Genomic DNA, 25,432 nt, shown 5'->3' on the forward strand with positions numbered 1-25,432 from the left:
TAACAAACAGCTAGCTTTGTAATTGTTGTGTTCAAAATTCCAGGAAAGACAGACAACTTCTAAGTTTAACTATTTAATATAAGGGAGCAAAAGATATATATTCACTTGGCCAAGGACTCCGTCACGTCATAGAGTGGCGAAGTCACGCCCATCTACTTCCGCCCCATGGGACCTTATTTCGGAAAAATAATGTATTGAAGTCAATGGAGAGAGAAAACGTATCTTTCGATCCCGTTTGAATTGTGCCATGAATTACACATATGATGTTTGTCAATCTTAAAAAATCATTTCCATGTCAAAAAGTCACAGTTTGTCGTAAAACTGTTGAAATATAAGACTATGAAAAATACGCAACTAGAAAGACTACAAATCCCAGAGTGGCGTAAGTGATGTCACAATTGAGACACTAAGATCAGCACAATTGAGATAGCTAAGATCAGCGCCATATAGATATAATCTATCTATATGGCGCTGGCTAAGATAAGATAACTTTAACAAGATGCCTGTGTGCTTAGTACCAGGTTGTTCATACCAGCGGGTCTTGCTCGTTCTTTCGCTTCCCGTCTGATGAAAGGACCAGGAGTGTGTGGATCAAGCTAGCTAGTAGCTAGCACGTTAGTTAGCATTACAGCCTTGTCATTTGTATTAGCCTTAACATGAAGTAACATTAAGTAACCCAAAATGTTAAACAGTAAGAGTAGTAGTCATATTTCGTGAACCCTTTGAAGAGTACTGTCACCGGTGTGATCATTCTATAATACACCATTTAAGCCCGGGGGAGAAATGCTAACGCTAACGCTAGCGATCTTCTCTACTTCATGCTATCTGCACAAATGGTTGACATTAAACATTAAAACGACCAGGCAGTTCAGAGAGAATCGAAGGAAGGCAGGCAGGCAGCTTTGCATGACATTCTTCTGGACGTGTTTCATTGTGGTGATAGTGAGGGTAGTCAATCGTTTTGTTGACAAGACAGTAGTGACGGCCATCTTGGTGACGTGTGTTGTTCTGTGAGACCAGAGATGTAGTTCATTGAGCGTTTCACACAAACAAATGTGTTACTTCACAGTTTTACGACACTTTTTTTTTTTTTGACTTGCAAAATTATCTTTTAAATTGACAAACATCATTATGTGTAATTCGTGGCACAATTCAAACGGGATCGAAAGATAATCTTTCTCTCTCCATTGACTTCAATACATAATTTTTCCGAAATAAGGTCCCATGGAGGTCCACCGGAAGGGGAGGGACTTCGCCACTCTATAGAAATCACAGGCTATTTCCGGAAAGAGCCTCGAACCTTGTGCCCGTACATTTATGATTGGTTGAGACTAGCTGAAGAGATAGCCTACCGTGGTTTGGACTTGGTTCTCTTTGGTAGGTGCGCAGACTTAGAAAAAAGTATTTTGGCAACACGATCCTCCAATCAGCATTCGGCCGGTCTGTGAAGGTTCCTCCCTACTCTATCCGCTATCCTACGTAATTTCTTTTGATGAAGCTTCTACAGAAAAGTGGAATCCTGGTTATACTGATTCCCAGCTATGCGTGGGCGCGGAGCTAACCCAGGCGGCCAAGGCCATAGCCTCAATAACTCATAGTTTATACAGTGCCTGCATCTCGCTTCTGCTACTTTCTATTGCAAGCTAAACTTTCTTGCTATGACTTTTCCCCTTCATTCCTATCCAACCCATCAAAAGTTGGGGTTGGTGATTGTGTCTGTTTATTCCAAAATCATAGCAACATCTCATGAGCACAAATAAGCAAATAATGTAATAATAAGAGTCTTTCTAATGTTATTTAAAAAATAGACTCCACATAATGCTAGCTACATAGATAGCGTTGTTTTGCTACTAACAAATAGCTAGCTTTGTTATGCTAACTGAAAAGCTAGCAAAAATGAGCATTGACTACAGCAATAAAGGGATTACATGTTGAAATATTTCGGATTTTAACACAGCAAAACCAACATACATTTTAACAGATAAAATATCATCAAATTGTACATCCTTTTACATATGTGTTCAGGAATGTTTTATAAGATATGTTTTTACTTACTTTTTTGTAAATCCCTAAGTTTTTTCGTACATTAATTAACATGAAGAGAGCTCATAATGGTGGTGTAACATAGGCTACCTTGTGACAAAGGTCTGCAATAGCAAGTGAAGCTGTGGAGGCCAATTTATAATCTGCTGCATATTTTAGTTATACTTGAACACATATCTAATATTAATAATTAACTATAAAGAAAAATTGCCAAATGAGATGTAGTAAAGTAAAAGTATAAAGCTGCATAAAATAGGAAAATACTCATGTAAAGTACAATTTGTACGTAAGTTAAGGTGTTTAGGTATATTTTTGCCACTGTCCTCTAAACACCCTGTAAAACTCAAAAGAAGGAAAGAAATGACAGTAGCCTACATTTTATTTGTGCAGACTGAAAACATGAATGTTGTTGAATAAAAGAAGCCGGGAGTCGTTTATACCCACTGCAATTACTCCATTTGCACATTAAAATGATGGCGCGCGCCTCTCGTGTATCTGTATCTAATTTATATTCTGATTTTTAACTGCTCTGCACTCCCTGTCTGCTCTTATCCACCGACGTTTACTTATATGATTTTTCTGTATGCTGTGTAATTAGCTGCTGTGTGTGTTTTCAGTGTGTGAAGCGCAACCCAAATTTCCCTCGTGATCAATAAAGGCAGAATGACTGAATGAATTAATTCGGGGAGTCTGCAGACTCAGCGCTGTTGACCTGAACGGCTCCCTGTGAGTTATTATAATTCAGCAATGCGATGGAAAACAATCCACTGAAGACTCACTGCTGAAAAACTTTAATTGATCCGGTAATGACACCGGGAGCGTTCTCACTGTCGTCTGGCTGCTAATGGGACAGGAGTGGGGGAAGAAATGACAGAAAATGAAAGGAGGGGATGCAAAAAAGTGGTGATAAAAGATAAAGAGGTGATAAAAAACTATAATAAAAGGAGGCAATACCACATCTTTCTTTATAGACTTCTTCCTTTTTGTTTGAGTGCAGAATGATCTGCCAAAAACAAGGTGCAATAATTATTATTATATAAGCTTTTGTCAATTACATATTTTTATATAAAATAAACTTTATATGTAATTTCTTTGTGGCACACTGTATGTGTTAGCGCTGTCTGGTGCCTTTCTGGTTTTCACTGTATGATACAAATTTCACAATATTTGTAAAAATGTATCTATGACTTTGTTTATTTGGATTTCCCAACCTTTTATTGGCAAATACATTTCCTTAAAAACAAGTTTTTAAACTATTTTCATAAAGATGATCTTCAAAATAAAAGAGTAAGCACTTTCACGGTGCCTTCATGATATGTGACAAATATTATCACAGTAGCCCACATGTGTCAAACTCGCAGGATAATTTTTAATTACTATTAGATCTGGCCCGCCGGTATATTGCACGCACACCTTCACTCCATCCTGAGGATTTCCTCAGCTCAGAGCCTGACCCCAAACATTGATGAACTTGAGTTTCAATGGATGTTTCCTTCTGCACTTTTTTTCTTTGGACAACAGGGCATGTTAGTTTTTTTCTTTGAGGGAAATAGTTTTTTTGAAGCTGTTGGCCTGTGGGAAAATGTAATCATAAGAAATGACTCTGGAAAAGCTGCAGATAGAGCCATAAGAAATGAATGCAACTGAGTATTTAATGTTTAATGTTGTTTTTATAGGCAATCATTTAAGCTTTGTTATTTCTAGGTTTAATATGTGCAATAAGTTCATTTCAATAAGTTTTGCAATAAACATTGAACCAGTCCGGCCCTCGACTAGTACCTATTTTTTAATTTTGGCCCACTGTGTATTTGAGTTTGACACCCCTGCAGTAGCCCATACAACGCTACTTTCAGAATAAAAGCCCCTAGATGGTAGCATGGTGAAATATAAGCTGTATTGCGTTTTAATATAATAAAATAATGTGTACTTGTATCTACAGAAACTATCTTTCTGAGAAATGTTTTAATCAGTTATTACATATTAAGTTCTTTCAGCAGAAATCAACATCAAAATAACACTTTCCAGGTTCAGTAAGTAATATATATATTCAAAGATAAAAAGTATACTTTTTTTTTGTTTGTTTAAAAGTTTATTTTCCTTAAAAGCAGAGAGACATGTACCTGCTTTACGAAACTGTATCATAATAATCTGTCCAGCATTAATAATAAGTGACCGATGCAGGAAAATAAATAAATACAAAACATTTTAATAGAAATAAAACAAACAGGATGCTCAACATTTTTTAACACACACACACACACACACACACACACACACACACACACACACACACACACACACACACACACACACACACACACACACACACACACACACACACACACACACACACACACACCACACACACACACACACACACACACACACACACACACACACACACACACACACACACACACACACACACACACACACACACACACACACACACACACACACACTCTTAACTCCACCCTAACACTGACCACCACCTTCAGTCTTTAAATCAAACGCTCCTCAGATGCAGAAACTGGTTTGTTTCATTGTTTGTTCACATTTGCTCAGCTTTAAAGAGAAAACACATTCAAACACAGAAGCTTAATTTACCGACAGAAACACCAAATGTTCAGACTTGTCAAACTAAAGCGGAAACGTTCATATAAAACTCTAGAGTGTGCAGCTACAAACTTAAATGTTAAAGTTTAAAGATGCATAACTTTGTTTCCAACAATAACATATTTAACAGGTGTGAAAATCAAACACTTCTGACGTGAGGTAATGCTCTAATACCGTCAGACTGTGTGATATAAAGAAACAGTAAAATAATTAAATTAAAAAGTGCAGATTATACGTTGAATTATCAGAATTTTCATCCATTTATTTTCTTTCTGGTTGAAATAATCATCCCTTTCCTTTTTTTTTCTCCGTTTCTCTTCCCAGAACATGATCTTTTTACCTAATCTCTTTTAAAGTTGTTTTCCCTATTTGGAGCAAGAAAACATGGCAACCTGTTTGCAAAACAAACCAACTTGGTTTAGGTATTTTCTGACACTATACAAAGTAATACATTATTTTAAAAATAAAGTAAAGTGAGCAAGACATCGATCGTTATCGGCCATTTGTGGCATCTTTTAAAGGCAGATATATTGCAGGAAGTAATGAGAGTTTGGAAGTAATTAATCAAAACTAACATCTTTCAAGTGTGTTATGAAAGAATACCAAATACATGCAAAAAGTCTAAAAAAAATAAAACTGCAGATTTCACGTTATTGAGTCACTGTTTGTGGGCGTGGCCTCTTTCTGAAATCATCACCACTCTTCTTCCTCTGCTGTCTCTTTTTTGTTGGATAAACTTTGTGCTGAAGATGATAATGAGCACCGATCTGCAGTTAAAAAATATAAAACATCACTTCTTCATGTGTTTGTTTTTTGGCAGCTTTGACACACTGTGTTTGAGGTCACTTTTTACACCTGCATCCTTATCTTCATCTCCACCTAAATCTCCTCTTCATCATGTCCTCCCATTCTCCTTCACCTCCTCGTCTTCCTCTCAGCTCCATGGAGGAATCTCCTCTCCAAATTTGGCGCAGTGCGCTGAGTTCTTAGCTTCAAACAGAATCTAAAGGAACAAAAAGTGCAGGCGTTTATTTCGGTAAAATATGTGTTATTATTAATATAATAATCTTAACAATCATGATAATTATAAAGTACTTTATATTAGCGCTTTATTTGCTGTGAAGTTAAATATATCTTGGAATAGCTCCCAAATAAAGGTATTTCAACTTTAAAAACAATAAAACAAGGCATATAAGTACAATCTTTAATAGAAACATCCTAAGGGGGAATTAGAAATAAAACAAATCCTTTATTCTCATTAATTATACAAATAAAATCTCTTAACTTCAAATGTTAAGAATAATATTAAAAAATATAAAATAATAAAAGTTAACCTCAGAACCAATATGTCTATAACAGTCTGTGCTCATGGAACAAATACAAAATACAAATCATATCATTATAAATGCCATAAAATAATAATAGCATTAATATATTATATTTGTAAAAACCCCAATACAAGTTTGGAAAAGAAATACAATAATAATAATGATAATAATAATATCAATAAAACGAATAAAGCCTCACCTGGTTGTGCACGTAGGCCTCACACAGGTAGCACCACACAGACAGGTCACAGAAGCTCAGCACCATCGGGTGTTCAGACACAACGCCGTGAGTCACCATGTGCTCGTTAACATAACGACCGCAGAACACCTGAGACAGGAGGACAGCAGGTGAGACGCCTTACATCATCAACAGGTGAGACAGAGTGTGTGATGAGGGGTGAGAAAGTGTGTGTGATGGAGGGGTGAGACAGTGTGTGTGATGGAGGGGTGAGACAGTGTGTGTGATGGAGGGGTGAGACAGTGTGTGTGATGGAGGGGTGAGACAGGTCACCTGGTAGCAGGTGAGACAGTGTGTGTGATGGAGGGGTGAGACAGTGGGTGTGATGGAGGGGTGAGACAGGTCACCTGGTAGCAGGTGAGACAGTGTGTGTGATGAAGGGGTGAGACAGGTCACCTGGTAGCAGGTGAGACAGTGTGTGTGATGAAGGGGTGAGACAGGTCACCTGGTAGCAGGTGAGACAGTGTGTGTGATGGAGGGGTGAGACAGAGTGTGTGATGGAGGGGTGAGACAGGTCACCTGGTAGCAGGTGAGACAGAGTGTGTGATGGAGGGGTGAGACAGAGTGTGTGATGGAGGGGTGAGACAGGTCACCTGGTAGCAGGTGAGACAGAGTGTGTGATGGAGGGGTGAGACAGAGTGTGTGATGGAGGGGTGAGACAGAGTGTGTGATGGAGGGGTGAGACAGGTCACCTGGTAGAAGGTGAGACAGAGTGTGTGATGGAGGGGTGAGACAGAGTGTGTGATGGAGGGGTGAGACAGAGTGTGTGATGGAGGGGTGAGACAGAGTGTGTGATGGAGGGGTGAGACAGAGTGTGTGATGGAGGGGTGAGACAGAGTGTATGATGGAGGGGAGAGACAGAGTGTGTGATGGAGGGGTGAGACAGAGTGTGTGATGGAGGGGAGAGACAGTGTGTGTGATGGAGGGGTGAGACAGAGTGTATGATGGAGGGGAGAGACAGAGTGTGTGATGGAGGGGTGAGACAGAGTGTATGATGGAGGGGAGAGACAGAGTGTGTGATGGAGGGGTGAGACAGGTCACCTGGTAGCAGGTGAGACAGATCCAGTTCTCAGCCTCGGAGCCACAGTCCTTACACGACTGGAAGATGTCGATACCTGCCGGGGGGAGGGGCTTAACGACGTCCAGGTGAGGACACCAGGAGAGAGGGTCCACCACGTAGAGAGGGGTCTGAAGACAGACAGGCAGAGAGAGAGACACGTTGGTAATGTGAAGATAGACGGTATATATAAAGAACAAGATAACAGAGTGGTGCAGGAATGAGTCATAAAACTCAGAAATGAGTTAGCCTTTAGTGTTTTTCTTTAGAAGCCTGAAATAAGTTCTGTGGTTAATACAAGTTTAAAAGTTTACTTTTATTTATTTTACAAGTGTCTAAATGAGATGTCTAAACATCATAATATAGAACATTAGCCACCTTTAGCTTCATGTGACCGTAATGTAGTTACCTCATAGCCTAATGTTGGCTTGTGATTGCATCTACACTTAAACAATCCTAAAGTAGTGTTAATATGTGGAGATGATCCTGCTGAACAAAATATGTCATAAACGAGTGTTGGCAACAGAGCTTATTTTCTGCAAAAATCCGAAAATTAAATTGCTTTTTGAGAGAACCAGGGAGGAGCTAACTTCCCAGTCAATACAAAAACAATGCATCACTGCACCACTATTTAAATATGGGATTATAAAAAAAATGTCAAGACAAAAAAATTCATAAATAATATTCTCTGACATTCGCCTGTCCTCCACACGTCAGCTCCAGAGAGGTCTGAGGCTTCGACCAGCCACACGCTCCGTCCTCCTCCGGTCCCGCCCCTGCTTCACTGGCAGGCTTGTCTCCAGGGGCAACTGACTCTGGAGCTGCCACGGCAACATCCTGCCGCGTAAAAAATGTGTAAAAAACATGAGAAAAGTTATACGATTTTTAATAAGATGGGATGTAAACACTAACAGACCGGAGAGATTATGGAGGATGAAAACAGCCGAAAGCTAATATAAATAAATTCAAATGCCATTTAATGTACCAAAAGTGATATTTAAAAAATGTATCCATGTATTCTTTACTTTATTGATATAAATCAACATTTTGTTCTTGTTTATATATATTTTAAGCGCTTTGAGCACCAGGAAAAGTGCTGTATAAATAACATGTATTATTATTATTACGATATCTAACACTATAAAGATCTGACTTCCTGCTCACCTGAGGTTGTGTACTGTCAGCTGATTGGCTGTTCTCAGGTGTCACTGCAGATGACTCCACCTTCTCCGGGCTTTGGCGTACCTTCGGCCTGGCCCCGCCCACTTCTGTGGATTTAGCAGGAGTGTGATTGGCTGAAGTTTGACTGATATCCAAACCGGCCAATCCCTGCGTGAGCTGCTCCAGACCACACTCCGTCTGATTGGACTAGAAAAACAACAATAAGGAGAAACACAATTTTAGATTTGATTAATTTTCTTGCTTCTAATTTTAATCTACAAAGGTGCTTTCATATCTACCGTTGTTTTCTCCGATTCTGAAGGGGGCAGAGGGGGTTTGTTTGTGCTGCCTTGCTCTGACTTCTTGCCTTTTCCTTTAAAAATACGTTTCCCACGATGCTTTGGGGAAGGCAGAGACACCCGGACAGACTCTGGGACTGAAAAAAAAGTAATAAAGTAAATAAAATGAAACAAAAAAGAAACAAATTGAATTGATTTCAAAATAACTGACTGCGTATCCGTAGCGACTTCCAGTAGGGGGCGTGGTGTCGGATGACCTCGTTGATCGTTGCCACGGCGTTGTGATGAGGAGGGGGGAGGGGCGTCGCCAAAGAGGGAGGAGGGTCTCCTAGCAACACGCTTGTGCACATCGCCATGGAGTCAGAGATGGATGACAGGTTATAACCTCCCTGAGAAAAAGAGAAATGTCATGTACATTTAGTTTTTAAATATTTGTATTGGTATTGACAATAAACGTGATATTTACAACACAAAATATTGTTATCATGTTAATACAATTGTGTAAATAATCCAGCATCTTTAAATCATTTCCGTTTCTTTCTATTTTCCCTTTGTCTGCCTCCACCAAAAGATAAATATACATTGTTATTGCCAGCATTATTATCATTCATTTCTTGTTCAAAATAGCATCATATTTTTGCTGTGAATCCAAACTATTGCAATAATCATGTAAATAAGATTACATTTTATGAAAAATATAAACATTTTGGAACTTTTCTTTAATGGAAAATTAAATGATATGGTTATTAATTAAGATAAATACAAAACATCATATGCAAATAGTATATACATATCATTATAATTGTCAATTTGACCGTCACAGGATTATTTCACATAATCATCAAATCCATGTCATAAGAAAGTGTGTGTGTGTGTGTGTGTGTGTGTGTGTGTGTGTGTGTGTGTGTGTGTGTGTGTGTGTGTGTGTGTGTGTGTGTGTGTGTGTGTGTGTACCTCCAGTATATGTAGGACCCGCCCCCCAGCCAGTGACATCAGCAGGTGAGTCAGGTGGGCGTATCCCTCCGGCGTCATATTGTACCCCCCCAGTGGATCCCCTCGAGCGGCATCGAACCCGGCCGACACCAGAACCAGACCGGGGTTAAACTGCGGGGAGAGAGCAGACCAATCAGAGTGTGTTCCTGTGTGTTTATGTATGTGTGTGTGTGTGTGTGTGTGTGTGTGTGTGTGTGTGTGTTACCTCGGTGGCGATCGGCATGATGACGCTGTGAAAGGCAGCGAGGTAGTCGGAGTCGCCCATCCGCCCGCCGCTCCACGCCACGTTGACGTTAAACCCCGCCCCTTTAGACACGCCCACCCTGTCCGGGGCGGCGTCCAATGAGGACGGGAAGAACGATCCGTTGTCATAGCGATGGAGCGAGATGTACAGGACGCTGGAGACGGAGAGAAAATCCATCGTCACTTCAACTCCAAGTCACTTTAATTCACAACAAATTAATTTAGTCGACTTTACGTCACTTTAATGCTCACCTGTCGTCGTCCTCGAACATATGCTGCGTCCCGTTGCCGTGGTGAACGTCCCAGTCCAGGATGAGGACTCGCAGCGGTGCATCATGGGATATTTTCTGTGCGTGGCGAGCTGTGACGGCTGCCGTGTTGAAGAAACAGAAACCACACGGAGAGTCTTTCTCTGCGTGATGACCGGGAGGACGGACGATCGCCACGCCGTTACTCACCTGGAGAGGAAACAGGAACATTTAAATCAATCATTTTATTTATACAGCCCGATATCTCATAACACAATCTGTAAAGCGTACCATGTCTCACCCTGAGCTGCACAGTACATATTAGGGATGGGAATTTGAAAGCAAATGTATATTCGAATATTCGACCCCCCAAAAAAGGGTTAACCGGTTAACCGAAATGTACATGTCCTATAAAAAAAAAATTGGGTAACATTTTTTTTTCTAAAGTATTTTTTCGAAAAAGATTTTTTCAATAACTTTTGGAAATAAATAAATACATGTTCAAATAAGTATAGAAACCAAGTCGAATTTGTCAAATGTATTGAACTGGTGATCACAGTTTGACAGCTATAGGCCTACAGCTTTCATGTGCGGAGGTGATTCACAATCAGGCCAGCTGTAGAGAAGACCCTCTCAGCTGGAACGGAGGTTGCGGGTATAGCAAGGTATAGTATGTATATAAGTTTAATTTGGCATAGTTTGCACTCTACACCGCACTCACTAACCTTTGCACTCTACACCGCACTCACTAACCTGGTCGAAATATTTCCACACATTACTCCTTTTTGACGCCATGTCTGTTGTGTAGGACTCTTCTTAGAGTGTAAATAATTACCGGACTATGACTGGTAAAATATGTTGAATACCGGCAAAACTAAATCTCTCCTGTCAAAATGTCTATGTACTTTGCCGCCACACACGGTTGCCAAGCAGCGCTTATTGTTGTTTAGGCTGGCCACTCATGTGTCGCGAGTGTTGACAGGGGGCGGGGGAGCACGCTCATGAACTGTTAGCGCCGGAACCTCGCAACGGCTGCGGAGCGCATTTGCGCCGCATTTGGGCCGCATTTGGGCATAAGATGAGGTTTGAGTCTGCGTGAGTTTCGTGTAGGCAGGGGCAGCAGCCATATCATTAGCTAGAACTAGCTAGATCTGATGGATTTGGACATAAACGCGAGTGAATTACCGGACGCGAGAGAGAGAGATCAGCACCTGCAGCTCTGCCCGCTGTGAGGGGCCGGTGAGCGGAGCAAAACACACCTTTAGACATCACCTAACACATTTAGCTATGGCACTGTCGTATACATTGAATTATTCAATTTGATAATATGTAATCAACTTAGGCATCCCTCCCAAAAAAAGAAAAAAAAAAAATTAATAAAAATATTCATAACTCATATTGGAATACCTGAATAATTATTCGAACACCTGAATCATTTCGAATATTCGATTAATCGTTCCCATCCCTAGTACATACACTATGTGCAGTAACGCCACCTCAGCACTGAACGAATAACTATTTTTGTATTATATATTACCATAATAGTTCACCAAAATGTCTTTCCGAAAACAATCTGCAGTCAGTTTCTGTTTCCTCAATTTTTCTTCTACTTCAATCTATTTTCTACATTGGCTATTTTAAACCGTTTTCTCCGGGAGTTTCCAGAGGAAGGAGGACTATGCAGCACATGCAATAATGTATTTCCTGTGCGTCTGCCTGCGCAATCAGTTAAGCACTTTGGGTATCAAATGTACTGTATAAAGGCATATTCCTTGCCTTGCCTTGTATACGTTTGGTCGTGTGCAGCGTTACCATATGCAACATGCACCTTATACAGTATGTGCTCTAAATCTGAACCTTATCCAAATATATTTATACATTAATGTACATTACTACAACATTGTTTGTTGAAACCCCAGGCACTTTTCACTTTCTGGTTGGATGCAAACTGCATTTTGTTGTTCAATAAAGTTGAATCTAATCTAACATAAACAAACGTCTAGATGTATTTTTCAACTTTTTTGTAGTATGTTGATGTGGTGTTTGGTACAGTTCGACAAACAACATGTACTGTATACACAAACTAAAGCAAAGTGATGTATGTGACTGAACTTGTGTGTGTGTGTGTGTGTGTGTGTGTGTGTGTGTGTGTGTGTGTGTGTGTGTGTGTGTGTGTGTGTGTGTGTGTGTGTGTGTGTGTGTGTGTGTGTGTGTGTGTGTGTGTGTGTGTGTGTGTGTGTGTGTGTTAGTTACCTCTCCTGAGAGGATCCTCTCCACAGCGCTGAAGCAGCCTCCTGCAGCCAGCAGAGCGCACTGGTAGCTCTGGTTGTTGATGAAGATGGAGTTAAACTCCAGACCCAGTTTGTGCAGATCTCTGGGCTTCATCTCTGCTGTGGCCTTCATCTGCTCGATGTGCTGCACACTGCACACACACAATAACACACACACACTTATTTTCTGACAGTTTCAGGCCTACACCAGATATTTTTTTTGTATGATCTCTCTAAATGTTTACATACCTGTGACAGGTGGAGAGCTCCTCCTCTGTTGCTAGGCGAACTGGTATCCGTTTGCAACGACCAACCAATCCCAGCTGCTGATGTTTGGAGAAGATTTTAAAGATCCTCTGAGGCTGTTCAGGGTGATGTCTGCGGAGACAAGGTTTATTCATATGATTACAATCTTACATAAACAGTATATAAATATCATTAAAATTGTGTTTTATGATCCTACACAAGCTCTCAGATCTCCTACTGCTTAAATACACACACAATAAAAAGGTAGCAAAATGTCTCCCGAAAATAAAAAAATTAAAAAAAGTTGTCATTTAGAAAATAAAAATTGGTCCTGCTGTTACTTTATATATATAATATACATATAGAGTGTATCTGCAGGTGGAGGTCACTCACCTGTCCCACAGGTTCAGGTGCTCCATCATCTTCTCATCATAAACCAGACCTGTTGTCCTGGCAACAGAGGGAGGCGGGTCAGTGTGCTTTGTGCTTTTCTCATTGGCTGTTGCTCTGATGACATGCCCCTCAGCCAATCGGCTGCCTTCTGCAACAGAAAAACAAAGAGAACAGGAAGTTAATAAAACTGAATTTGACATACTGGATGTAAAGAGACAACATTGTGTTATAAAATAACATGGATCCTTAACTCTCTACTCATTTGATTGTACTGGATAATGTTCCACTAAATGAATAGAGATAAATAATAAAACTCTCACCGAGTGTTTGCAGTGAGGCCCAGTGGGGATACAGAGCTGAGACCGTCTGAGAGATGGACTGCAGAGCACTGACACAGACACACAGACACACAGACACACAGACACACAGACACACACACACACACACACACACACACACACACACACACACACACACACACACACACACACACACACACACACACACACACACACACACACACACACACACACACACACACACACACACACACACACACACACAGTTAGATATATATAGCAGCAGTTATTGATTAGCTCAGGTGTGTCTCAGGTGTTCCAGATGTTACCTGTCAGACGGAGCATAGGGCGGAGTCAGGAAAGGGCAGGCTCCTCCCAGCAGAGCTCTGACACACGCTGCAGCGCCCTCTGCTGTCGACTGCAGGTCATAACCCCCCTATACATACACACACATATATAAATAGAATGAGTAAAAAGTATACAGCATACATACACTGATGATGTGAAAGGGATTTTACCTCGAGAGCGAGAACAAGTCGACCTTCTGCCAAACTCATCAGCATGTGAGTCAGAACGTGGAAACACTGAGGATTCACACACATCCCGCCCTGAACACACACACACACACACACACACACAGATTAAGATATTATTAAACCAATGAATGAATACTCATTTGTATCAGTGCTCCCAGGTCAGTGGAGTTTTCACCTTCTCATCTCCGACGGCAGCATCAAATCCAGCAGAGACCAGGACCAGCTGAGGCTGAAACTGAAAACACACACAAATATTGATACATAACATATATCAGTATTCAGGGATGCAAACTCATCAGGTATGAAAAAGGTGACAAGGATCCGAGCCCCCCGACCCCACGGAATATCGGCTTTAAAATGAGGAATAACAGAGGATTTTAGCAGTCAGAACAACTAAAGCAGCAGTTAATAATAACAGAAACGCCAAAGAGTCACATCTAATAGAAATATATTTAAGCATTTATTTTAATTGTGTAGCAGTCAGTTTATAATTTTGGCAGGACTGTTGAGCATTTTGAAAATGTATTTTCATGCCTGTGCAAGGCTGTCTTTCTATCTTTATAGCCAGTGGTGTAAAGTAACTAAGTTCATAAACTCAACAAGTACTATACTTGGGTACAATTTTGAGATACTTGTACTTTATTTAAGTATTTCAATGTTTTGCTACTTTGTTCTTCTTCTCCACTACAGTTCAGAGGTAAATGGTGTACTTTTCCTCCACTACATGTATTTAATACCTTTAGTTACTTCACAGATGTGGATTAATGATGTGAAATATAATCAAGTGTTAAATCAGACTTTAGTTCCACCTGGAGTAAATTCACAAGCTACCCTGCAGTATACAAAGTCATTCAAACTAGCTGCACCTTTACCAGCTTTGAGAACACTTTCATGATCAATCATTATAAAACACATCATATATATTATTCTGAAATGGACCAATCTGCACAATGACTACTTTTGCTGTTGCTACTTTAACTATATTTTGATGATAATACTTTTCTACTTTTACTTGAGGAACATTTTGAATGCAGGACTTTTACTGTAACAGAGTATTCCTACACTCTGGTACTTCTACTTTTACTCAAGTACAAGATCTGAGTACTTCTACTTTTACTCAAGAACAAGATCTGAGTACTTCTACTTGTACTCAAGTACAAGACCTGAGTACTTCAACTTTTACTCAAGTACAAGATCTGAGTACTTCTACTTTTACTCAAGAACAAGATCTGAGTACTTCTACTTGTACTCAAGTACAAGACCTGAGTACTTCAACTTTTACTCAAGAACAAGATCTGAGTAGGCCTACTTCTACTTTTACTCAAGTACAAGATACTTATACCACCTCCGTTTATAGGCTATGAAAGAAACTATTTGAAAACGAAGGCTAAAGCTAAACGTTAGCAGATAGTGACAATGTATGCTAGTTAGCTAGCTCAACGATTCATTAAATAATATTGCGACAGAAACAGTTTTCAGTGCACATCACGCTCTGCTGCTCCGAACACCCCGTTCTAACCAGCGGTCCAGTCTGTGCCACAGTGACTCTGGACCGCACAGTTAATATTAACGAACGCACCGTAGGTAATGTAGCTGCTGAAGCTAGACCCTCATCCCGGAGCAGCAGAGCCTTATTATACATCCATGAGCAGAGCTGACAGGCAGGAAGACTTGTGCTCGCGCTTCATTATAATATATAAAAAAAGAACACCATGCGTGTCATGATGGCACATAACAGCTCGCGGCTGCAGATTACTCCGGGTCCCAGACCCCCCCCAATACCCCAAAAATATTTTTATTGCAGATCTACATGAATCACACAAACGACCTATTTTGGAATCAAAACGGCGAATTTCGCCGAAAGGTGACAAGTTTGCATCCCTGAGTATTACTCGTTTATAAACAGCAAGATGTTTCCTCGTTCTGTCCGGTGTTACCTCGTAGGCTACGGGCAGCAGCAGTTGTTGAAAAGCTGCGATGTAATCAGCGTCTGTCATCCCCGTCTGCAGGATCAATGACACAGAACAGGATTTTAAGAGGTGTGAAAAGTAAAGAGTGACAACAATTTCTTGCACAAAATATACAGTCTTTTCCCTTATTCTGGATACTGCAACAAAGCTGTTTATATAGCGAATACAAATGTATTCATATTAAGCTAACACTCCGGTTTACATGTACTCGTGTATACTCGATTAAATCAGTTTTTGTGGCTTACTTGTAAACCTGTGCTATCAAACCCTCTCTCTTTGATCCTTCTAGAAAAGGTTGGTATTGTGGAAATACCTGTTGATATCCATGTATTTTTTAATGTTTAAAAAGTAGGTTTGTTTCTCCTTCCCACAGTAAATCTGGGCGTTTCTTTCAGGTATGCATCTTTACTCCATCCTTGCAAACTGAAGGCCTTTGTGTTTCGTGTATAAACAACAAAGCTGGCCAAGAAAAAGACTGTGTAAGGCTGTGTGTCGCAAACTACAGTAAACCGAGCATTCAAGTCTTAACTGGGGTCAATTCAATTTTGAATGCTCTGTATACATTTCCAAATGCTCCTCAAACCAAAAATAATATTGGCATTTTCCACAAGGTCTATATCTGAATATCCGACCAGAATATGCTGTTTTACCCCTGCATTGATAAGAGTAGTGTGAAGTGTGCACCTTGTTCCAGGGCAGGTTGATGTTTCTGCCTTCAGCTCGTCCGCTGCCGACAAACTGACTGTCAGACTCCGACAGGTGAGGCCAGAAAGACCCCTCCTCATACCTGTGCACACTGAAGTACAGGACACTGACACACACACACACACACACACACACACACACACACACACACACACACACACACACACACACACACACACACACACACACACACACACACACACACACACACACCACACACACACACACACACACACACCACACACACACCCACACACACACACACACACACACACACACACACACACACACACACACACACACACACACACACCACACACACACACACACACACACACACACACCACACACACACACACACACACACACACACACACACACACACACACACACACACACACACACACACACACACACACACACACACACACACAATATTAACGTGGTGGATTTTATTGTCAGTGTTTGCTATTTTCTTTGAGAATTTGTAACCAGGATTTGATTTGATCAGGAGTTTACCTGGGGTCGTCCTTGAACTGGTACTGGATACCCTGACCGTGATGAACATCCCAGTCCACTATCAACACCCTGACACACACACACAAATCACGTTTATAGAAACAATAAGACTTGCTGGTACCGAGTTATTATGTAACAATAATAACTCTGAGCTTTCATTCAAACATGCTGAACGAAAGCTCAGAATGATAATCAATGTAAGAATAATAGCCTGACAGGAAGTGACACACACACACACACACACACACACACACACACACACACACACACACACACACACACACACACACACACACACACACACACACACACACACACACACACACACACACACACACACACCACACACACACACACACACACACACACACACACACACACACACACACACACACACACACACACACACACACACACACACACACACACACACACACACACACACACACACACACACCTGCGGACTGAGTGTCTGGTCTGAGCGTATCGTGCTGCGATCGCCACGTTGTTGAAGATGCAGAAACCGTTGGACATGTCAGACTGAGCGTGGTGACCTGGAGGTCTGACAGAGAGAGAGGGAGGAACATGTTTTAGGAAGCTGAAGTTCTTGTTAACGAGGAACACCTGAACGCACCACCAGAAGCTGCAGTTGTTACCTGACGACGGCAAATCCGTTCCTGAGTTCAGAGGTCATCACCTGATCGACCAGCTGCAGGACTGAACCCACCCCCTTCACACACACCTGGAAAGACTCCTGACACACACATATAGAAATGTTATAAAACAGAAATGCATTTTTTTTGTATTTGCAGCAGGTAATTTAATAGTTTTATTTACAGGATTTAAGAGTTTTTTTATATACAGTTTCATTTAAATGTTATTTACCAATTTATTTACAGTTGTGTTAAGTTTCATATACCATTTTTTGCTTATAGTGTTAACAGTTATTCAATTAAAAAAAAACATATTTGTTGTTTAAAGAATATGCATACAGTATACTGTACATATTTACCGATATACAGTATGTATTTTTGGACTACTTTTTTTCTGTGAAGCCAAGTTAATATTGTGTGAGTGTGTGAGTGTGTGTGAATGTGTGTGTGTGTGTGTGTGTGTGTGTGTGTGTGTGTGTGTGTGTGTGTGTGTGTGTGTGTGTGTGTGTGTGTGTGTGTGTGTGTGTGTGTGTGTGTGTGTGTGCTCTTACAGGATGAATGTACACCGAGTCGTATTTCTCTGACAGAGTTTGAAGTTCACTTTCTGTCATCGTCTGCGTCGACCTCATCAAATCCACATATTGTTTCCTACAGACACACACAGGAAGGTAAAGTAGATTAAAGTACAACTTCAGACACATTAAATATTAAACATTTTTTAAGTGTTTGCAACTCACGTGTGAGAGAGCAGCAGCTCTTCTTCTGCAGCTTCTCTGGGCTGAAACAGACAGTTGAGGCGTAAGAACTGGACGCATTGTGAATTACTGTAAAACCTCTCAAATACAGTGCATTTTCTATTTCCTTGGAGCATTATCGACATTAGTGCCATTGTGCTGGCAATCAGTGACAGCCTGGTGTTGATGGCCAATCACACACACCCTCTCAGTTCTGAATTTGCACTCTTACCTTCAGAGTGTAGGTTTAATAGGCCGCGGATGCAAACTACACACCATATTCAGCTGCTTAGAGGGGTCCTATTATGCTGATGTTCAGGTGTATATCAGTATGTAGTGTCTCTACTTTAAAGAGTCCTCTCCTGCTGATGTTCAGGTGTATATCAGTATGTAGTGTCTCTACTTTAAAGAGTCCTCTCCTGCTGATGTTCAGGTGTATATCAGTATGTAGTGTCTCTACTTTAAAGAGTCCTCTCCTGCTGATGTTCAGGTGTATATCAGTATGTAGTGTCTCTACTTTAAAGAGTCCTCTCCTGCTGATGTTCAGGTGTATATCAGTATGTAGTGTCTCTACTTTAAAGAGTCCTCTCCTGCTGATGTTCAGATGTATATCAGTATGTAGTGTCTCTACTTTAAAGAGTCCTCTCCTGCTGATGTTCAGGTGTATATCAGTATGTAGTGTCTCTACTTTAAAGAGTCCTCTCCTGCTGATGTTCAGGTGTATATCAGTATGTATTGTCTCTACTTTAAAGAGTCCTCTCCTGCTGATGTTCAGGTGTATATCAGTATGTAGTGTCTCTACTTTAAAGAGTCCTCTCCTGCTGATGTTCAGGTGTATATCAGTATGTAGTGTCTCTACTTTAAAGAGTCCTCTCCTGCTGATGTTCAGGTGTATATCAGTATGTAGTGTCTCTACTTTAAAGAGTCCTCTCCTGCTGATGTTCAGATGTATATCAGTATGTAGTGTCTCTACTTTAAAGAGTCCTCTCCTGCTGATGTTCAGGTGTATATCAGTATGTAGTGTCTCTACTTTAAAGAGTCCTCTCCTGCTGATGTTCAGGTGTATATCAGTATGTATTGTCTCTACTTTAAAGAGTCCTCTCCTGTTGATGTTCAGGTGTATATCAGTATGTAGTGTCTCTACTTTAAAGAGTCCTCTCCTGCTGATGTTCAGGTGTATATCAGTAGGTAGTGTCTCTACTTTAAAGAGTCCTCTCCTGCTGATGTTCAGGTGTGTATCAGTGTGTAGTGTCTCTACTTTAAAGAGTCCTCTCCTGCTGATGTTCAGGTGTATATCAGTATGTAGTGTCTCTACTTTAAAGAGTCCTCTCCTGCTGATGTTCAGGTGTATATCAGTAGGTAGTGTCTCTACTTTAAAGAGTCCTCTCCTGCTGATTTTCAGGTTCATATCAGTATGTAGTGTCTCTACTTTAAAGAGTCCTCTCCTGCTGATGTTCAGCATGGTTAGCTGGCCGGCTCTGTTGTGATTGGTCAACATCTTAGAGATGGTTTTTAATATATAAAAGTGTGTTAATGTAAGACAACCTGTGGGTAAATATTAATAAAGTCAAGGCTCATCTGTTTCTGCGTGTCACTTTTGTCTTTTCCAATATTCACCCACCACCTCACGTTAACACCCTGCTGTGAGTTTAATCAGTGTTCAGCTGCTGTGAACATTGTCGGTGAACATTATGCAACTTAGCCGATGTTCTAATTAAGATTCCTCAATTTATATAAGAAAAAACCTTTTCAGGGAGGCACAAGTTCAACCCCACCATGACAGCCACTGCAGTTTAAATTACTCGTGTGGGTATTGTCCACAGAATTCAATGTATTACATGTCTTATATATGTAATAATGGGCGGCTGTGGCTCAGTGGCTAGAGTGCTGGACTTCGAATCAGGGGGTAGCAAGTTCGAGTCCCACTGCAGTCAGCATGTCGTTGTGTCCCTGGGCAAAACACTTCACCCCAAATTGCTCCTGTGGGGATTGTCCACAGTATTGAATGTATGTAAGTCGCTTTGGATAAAAGAGTCTAACAAATTACATGTAATGTAACATGTAATAAGTATTATTATTATTAATACATGATTGCAGGAAAGTGACCGACCTCCACCGTGACGCAGTGAGACAGCAGCTCCTGTCTCTGCAGCTCCTCCATGATGGACGTCACTCTGTCGGGACATTCTGGATGACTGGACAACAAACACAACCATCATACATCAGATACACCTTGTAATCAAAATTCAGTTGTATCAAGAGTATGTCCCAATCATAGACTATAGGGTGTAAATATGATTCAGTCTGTCTACATTTACACCTGGTAGTTAGATATATCTACAGTATCCATAATGACATCCAAACACACTGACGAGCTCAAACAGCAGGAGTCAGCATAAAAAAAGCAAATATATTTATAAAAGATGGTGAACATCCACGAAGCTATTGTATGACTTTGTTATTGCTTGTTTTCCCTCGCCGGAGAGAAAAGCAGAGGAGACCTTTACAAATTAAAACTAGTTATGTTATGCTATCTTATTTGGAGAAGATCAATCACACATTTCCAGCACTGGAAATGTGTGATTTCATTGAAGTTTGATTGTGTTCAATGCGATCACTACCAGAGGTGGTTAGGTGCACCCTCAAAGTGTTTCTGGGTAAATGTACTTTATGTGGACAAGTACTATCCCATTGGCAAGGTGTGAAGATGTAAAGGAAACATAAGTATGCAGGTGTGCAGGTTACCTGGAGTCCCACAGGTTCTTATGATGAGTGAAGATCTCAGAGTAAACCAGACCTGTTCCTCTGGCTGCTGATTGGCTGGACAGATCCTGCACACACAAACACACATTCATGCATACAAAGGTTATATAAATACAAAATAAACTGTTCCTGGCTGGCGTGAAGAAAGTTTTATTAACATTATTCTATAACGTCTGATGTGAGAGTCTCACCAGTGTCTGCAGTTTGTCGTTCAGCTCCTCCTCGTCTTCATCTCTGCTCCTCTCCATCTTTCCTCTCCTCTTCGCCTCCTGCAGACTGCTTCCTCCTTTCCCCTCCTCCTTTTCTTTACTGCTGCTGCTGGTGCACTGAGAACACAAACATCAACATTGAAAACACACAGTGACCTCTCTGATCATGATAATGAATAAATAAAATGATAATAATACATTTTTGATCCCACAAGTGGCAAAAAGTTTTTAAGAATAAATAAGGACAACAAAATAAAGAGAAAACAGCAGGAGAGAAGAGAGCTGCTCTCTCGTTGAATCCTGTTGAAGTCTGACTGAAAAGTATAAGTCGTTCATGTATTAACACGAAACATAGACAGGTGGACCTGAGGTCAAACTCCAACTCAGGTGAATGATTGAAAGCTGAAGCAATAATTCTTCTACTGATTTTTGTCAATTAATGAATTGGGTTAGGTGATATGTTTACATTTTCCAACGTGCCGCTGACAGACCTGCGTGTGTGTGTGTGTGTGTGTGTGTGTGTGTGCGTGTGTGTGTGTGTGTGTGTGTGTGTGATATTACATTTTTTTGAGCATCCTGTTTGTTTTATTTCTATTAAAATGTTTTGTATTTATTTATTTTCCTGCATCGGTCACTTATTATTAATGCTGGACAGATTATTATGATACAGTTTCGTAAAGCAGGTACATGTCTCTCTGCTTTTAAGGAAAATAAACTTTTAAACAAACAAAAAAAAAGTATACTTTTTATCTTTGAATATATATATTACTTACTGAACCTGGAAAGTGTTATTTTGATGTTGATTTCTGCTGAAAGAACTTAATATGTAATAACTGATTAAAACATTTCTCAGAAAGATAGTTTCTGTAGATACAAGTACACATTATTTTATTATATTAAAACGCAATACAGCTTATATTTCACCATGCTACCATCTAGGGGCTTTTATTCTGAAAGTAGCGTTGTATGGGCTACTGCAGGGGTGTCGAACTCAAATACACAGTGGGCCAAAATTAAAAAATGGGTACTAGTCGAGGGCCGGACTGGTTCAATGTTTATTGCAAAACTTATTGAAATGAACTTATTGCACATATTAAACCTAGAAATAACAAAGCTTAAATTATTGCCTATAAAAACAACATTAAACATTAAATACTCAGTTGCATTCATTTCTTATGGCTCTATCTGCAGATTTTCCAGAGTCATTTCTTATGATTACATTTTCCCACAGGCCAACAACAGCTTCAAAAAAACTATTTCCCTCAAAGAAAAAAACTAACATGCCCTGTTGTCCAAAGAAAAAAAGTGCAGAAGGAAACATCCATTGAAATAAGGACAACAAAATAAAGAGAAAACAGCAGGAGAGAAGAGAGCTGCTCTCTCGTTGAATCCTGTTGAAGTCTGACTGAAAAGTATAAGTCGTTCATGTATTAACACGAAACATAGACAGGTGGACCTGAGGTCAAACTCCAACTCAGGTGAATGATTGAAAGCTGAAGCAATAATTCTTCTACTGATTTTTGTCAATTAATGAATTGGGTTAGGTGATATGTTTACATTTTCCAACGTGCCGCTGACAGACCTGCGTGTGTGTGTGTGTGTGTGTGTGTGTGTGTGTGTGTGTGTGTGTGTGTGTGTGTGTGTGTGTGTGTGTGTGTGTGTGTGTGTGTGTGTGTGTGTGTGTGTGTGTGTGTGTGTGTGTGTGTGTGTGTGTGTGTGTGTGAGCTGACAGACCTGAGGAGACAGACGGGGGGATCTTCTGACTGACTTCTTCCCAGATCCCGGAGAACCTGAACCAGACTGCATCTCTGAACCACCTGAAGGAAAAACAACAACAACAAACTCAGACTTAATCGAAAGAAGCAAACAAAACAAATAGGAATCACATTTGAGCTTATATGCTCATTCCAAGCTACACACAAACTCTTCATACTTTAAGCATTGTCCTCTACTAGGCGCCCTATTTTTTGTAATTGTCTCCTTCTTGACTTCTCTTGCACGATATGATAATATTTCCACCGTCTCAGACTCATGGCATAGCTTGCAAAGACCCTTTGGGTGATTTTCTAGGAAGAAAAGTGTGCTGAATTGTATAGGAAATGTATAAATCGCTATAACCTGCACACATCGGACATCAACATTTGCATTCAACACATGCATACAACCTCACTCACAAAACACGTATGTGCACCTGCCATAGAAATACATTTAAAAAGGGATATTCGTAGCATGACAAGCTACTCATGCACTATAAAAACATATTATCAAATACATAGAGTTATTCAACTTTCTCTCATTTAAACTGATTCCAAATATTGTCCTGTGATGTGAATTGTTCCAACAATGTTGATAAAGTCAATGTGCGTAATTCTCAGCCTCCCTATTAGTACTTTCTCTTTCATTTGAGTTCCTCTACTTCATAACAGACCAACCTGATTTGGAGTAATGTGATAACACCACTCTTTTATGATATTAGCACAATGCTGTTGTCACTGTTTATTTACCATACTCCACATTATGCCTTTCCTCTCTGATTTCTATAATGTATTGTTGATTTAAAACACTTTCCAAATTCCCATGATACCTGAATGTGCCACATGAACGAGATATTTTCAGAAATCATGACTATTCTTGCTGAAGATCCGGATGAATTCTGACTGTATTTTAATGTCTAAATGCTTGCAAGGGTGGACACAGTTAAGTATAACTATTCTGACCTTTCTAATGCCATCAGCAGTCCAGACAATTTGCAGACAGACAGACAGATAGATAGATAGATATTTTATTGATCGCAAATTGGGAAATGATTGTGTTGCAGCAGCAGTGTGTTCAGGCATTAACATATTTAAGAAGTCATCATAATTCAATCTACATAAACATAAACAGTAAGTATAAACATATCTACAGTAGAAAATACATATATCATAATAATACACAATATCAAATACTCATTTAAATAAAATGAAAACAATCAGATAATATCCATAGACTGTATATAATATCTTGAGTTACTAGCTTTTTATATGCAGTCACTAATCATGGTTACTAATCACAGCAGCTGCAGACTGGCTCCTTAAATACTTCTGTAAAAACGTGAACCCAGTCTTTATATTCATTATCTTATAAGTATTACAATAAATCAAATATTCCTGTGTTAAATCTAACAATAAATGCAGATCTACACCCGGATTGTCTGTTTCTCACACCGGTGTCTCAGTGTGTATGTTCTCCCTCTCACACAGAACCAGTTCGTGTCTCACACAGTGTTGGATAACTGCGGTTATATATCATAATTAAACAGTAAAATATCAAAATAATTAAGACTCACTTTTGCCACCTTCTGCTTGCTTCTTCTTCTTCTTCTTCTTCTTCTTGTATTTCTTTCTAAGCGCCAACTGAACGTCAAAACAGTCGCCCACATGTGACGTCACCACGTAGGGCGTCGGCCCGAACCAATGACGTCATATACAAATAAATGAATGGTTTGTTTGACTCTTTATATACAGTCTATCTATGGTTTGACTGCAAGAAATTGTACATGTGCAATTTGTCTAAATAAAAAAGCAGAACAACTTTTGCAAATTCATTTATTTAATTGTCATATTGTTCTTTTTTTATTTGTATTCAAATTGTCTGTACTTGCTTTTGTTTTTATTTAAGATGTGGCACATTTATTTCATTTCATTTCATTTCAAACCTTTATTTATCCAGGTTGTATCCCATTGAGATCATTGATCTCTTTTTCAAGGGAGACCTGCTCAAGTAGGTTCCACATGAAAAAAACATTAAAAACATAAACAGAGCAACAAAAGGACATCATACAGTATCATTACAGGGATTACAAATTACATACTATCCACATGCACAGGTACCAACAGCTTCCGATTCAGTAGCATCCAACCGAGCTTT

At 40.0% G+C, this 25,432-nt stretch overlaps 1 protein-coding gene across 1 annotated transcript; it reads right to left on the reverse strand.

The window, feature by feature from the left end:
- Positions 1-4,426: 4,426 nt before the first annotated feature.
- On the reverse strand, positions 4,427-24,932 carry hdac6 (histone deacetylase 6). Its single transcript, XM_034125521.1, has 29 exons — positions 24,852-24,932; positions 23,258-23,340; positions 21,506-21,640; positions 21,297-21,382; positions 20,662-20,746; positions 18,555-18,595; positions 18,369-18,465; positions 17,821-17,918; positions 17,622-17,726; positions 17,165-17,233; positions 16,625-16,751; positions 15,908-15,973; positions 14,146-14,205; positions 13,953-14,042; positions 13,764-13,870; positions 13,456-13,523; positions 13,136-13,283; positions 12,746-12,874; positions 12,480-12,648; positions 10,231-10,436; positions 9,941-10,133; positions 9,697-9,846; positions 8,954-9,131; positions 8,743-8,879; positions 8,447-8,650; positions 7,976-8,119; positions 7,267-7,413; positions 6,187-6,315; positions 4,427-5,662 (listed from the first exon to the last, which is right to left on the reverse strand). The coding sequence occupies exons 2-29, from the start codon at positions 23,327-23,329 to the stop codon at positions 5,594-5,596; spliced, it is 3,309 nt and encodes a 1,102-aa protein (XP_033981412.1). The 5' UTR covers positions 23,330-23,340; positions 24,852-24,932; the 3' UTR covers positions 4,427-5,593.
- Between the last annotated feature and the right edge of the window lie 500 nt (positions 24,933-25,432).

The sequence above is a fragment of the Trematomus bernacchii genome, unplaced genomic scaffold (assembly GCF_902827165.1).
Source record: "Trematomus bernacchii unplaced genomic scaffold, fTreBer1.1, whole genome shotgun sequence".
Lineage (NCBI taxonomy): Eukaryota > Metazoa > Chordata > Actinopteri > Perciformes > Nototheniidae > Trematomus > Trematomus bernacchii.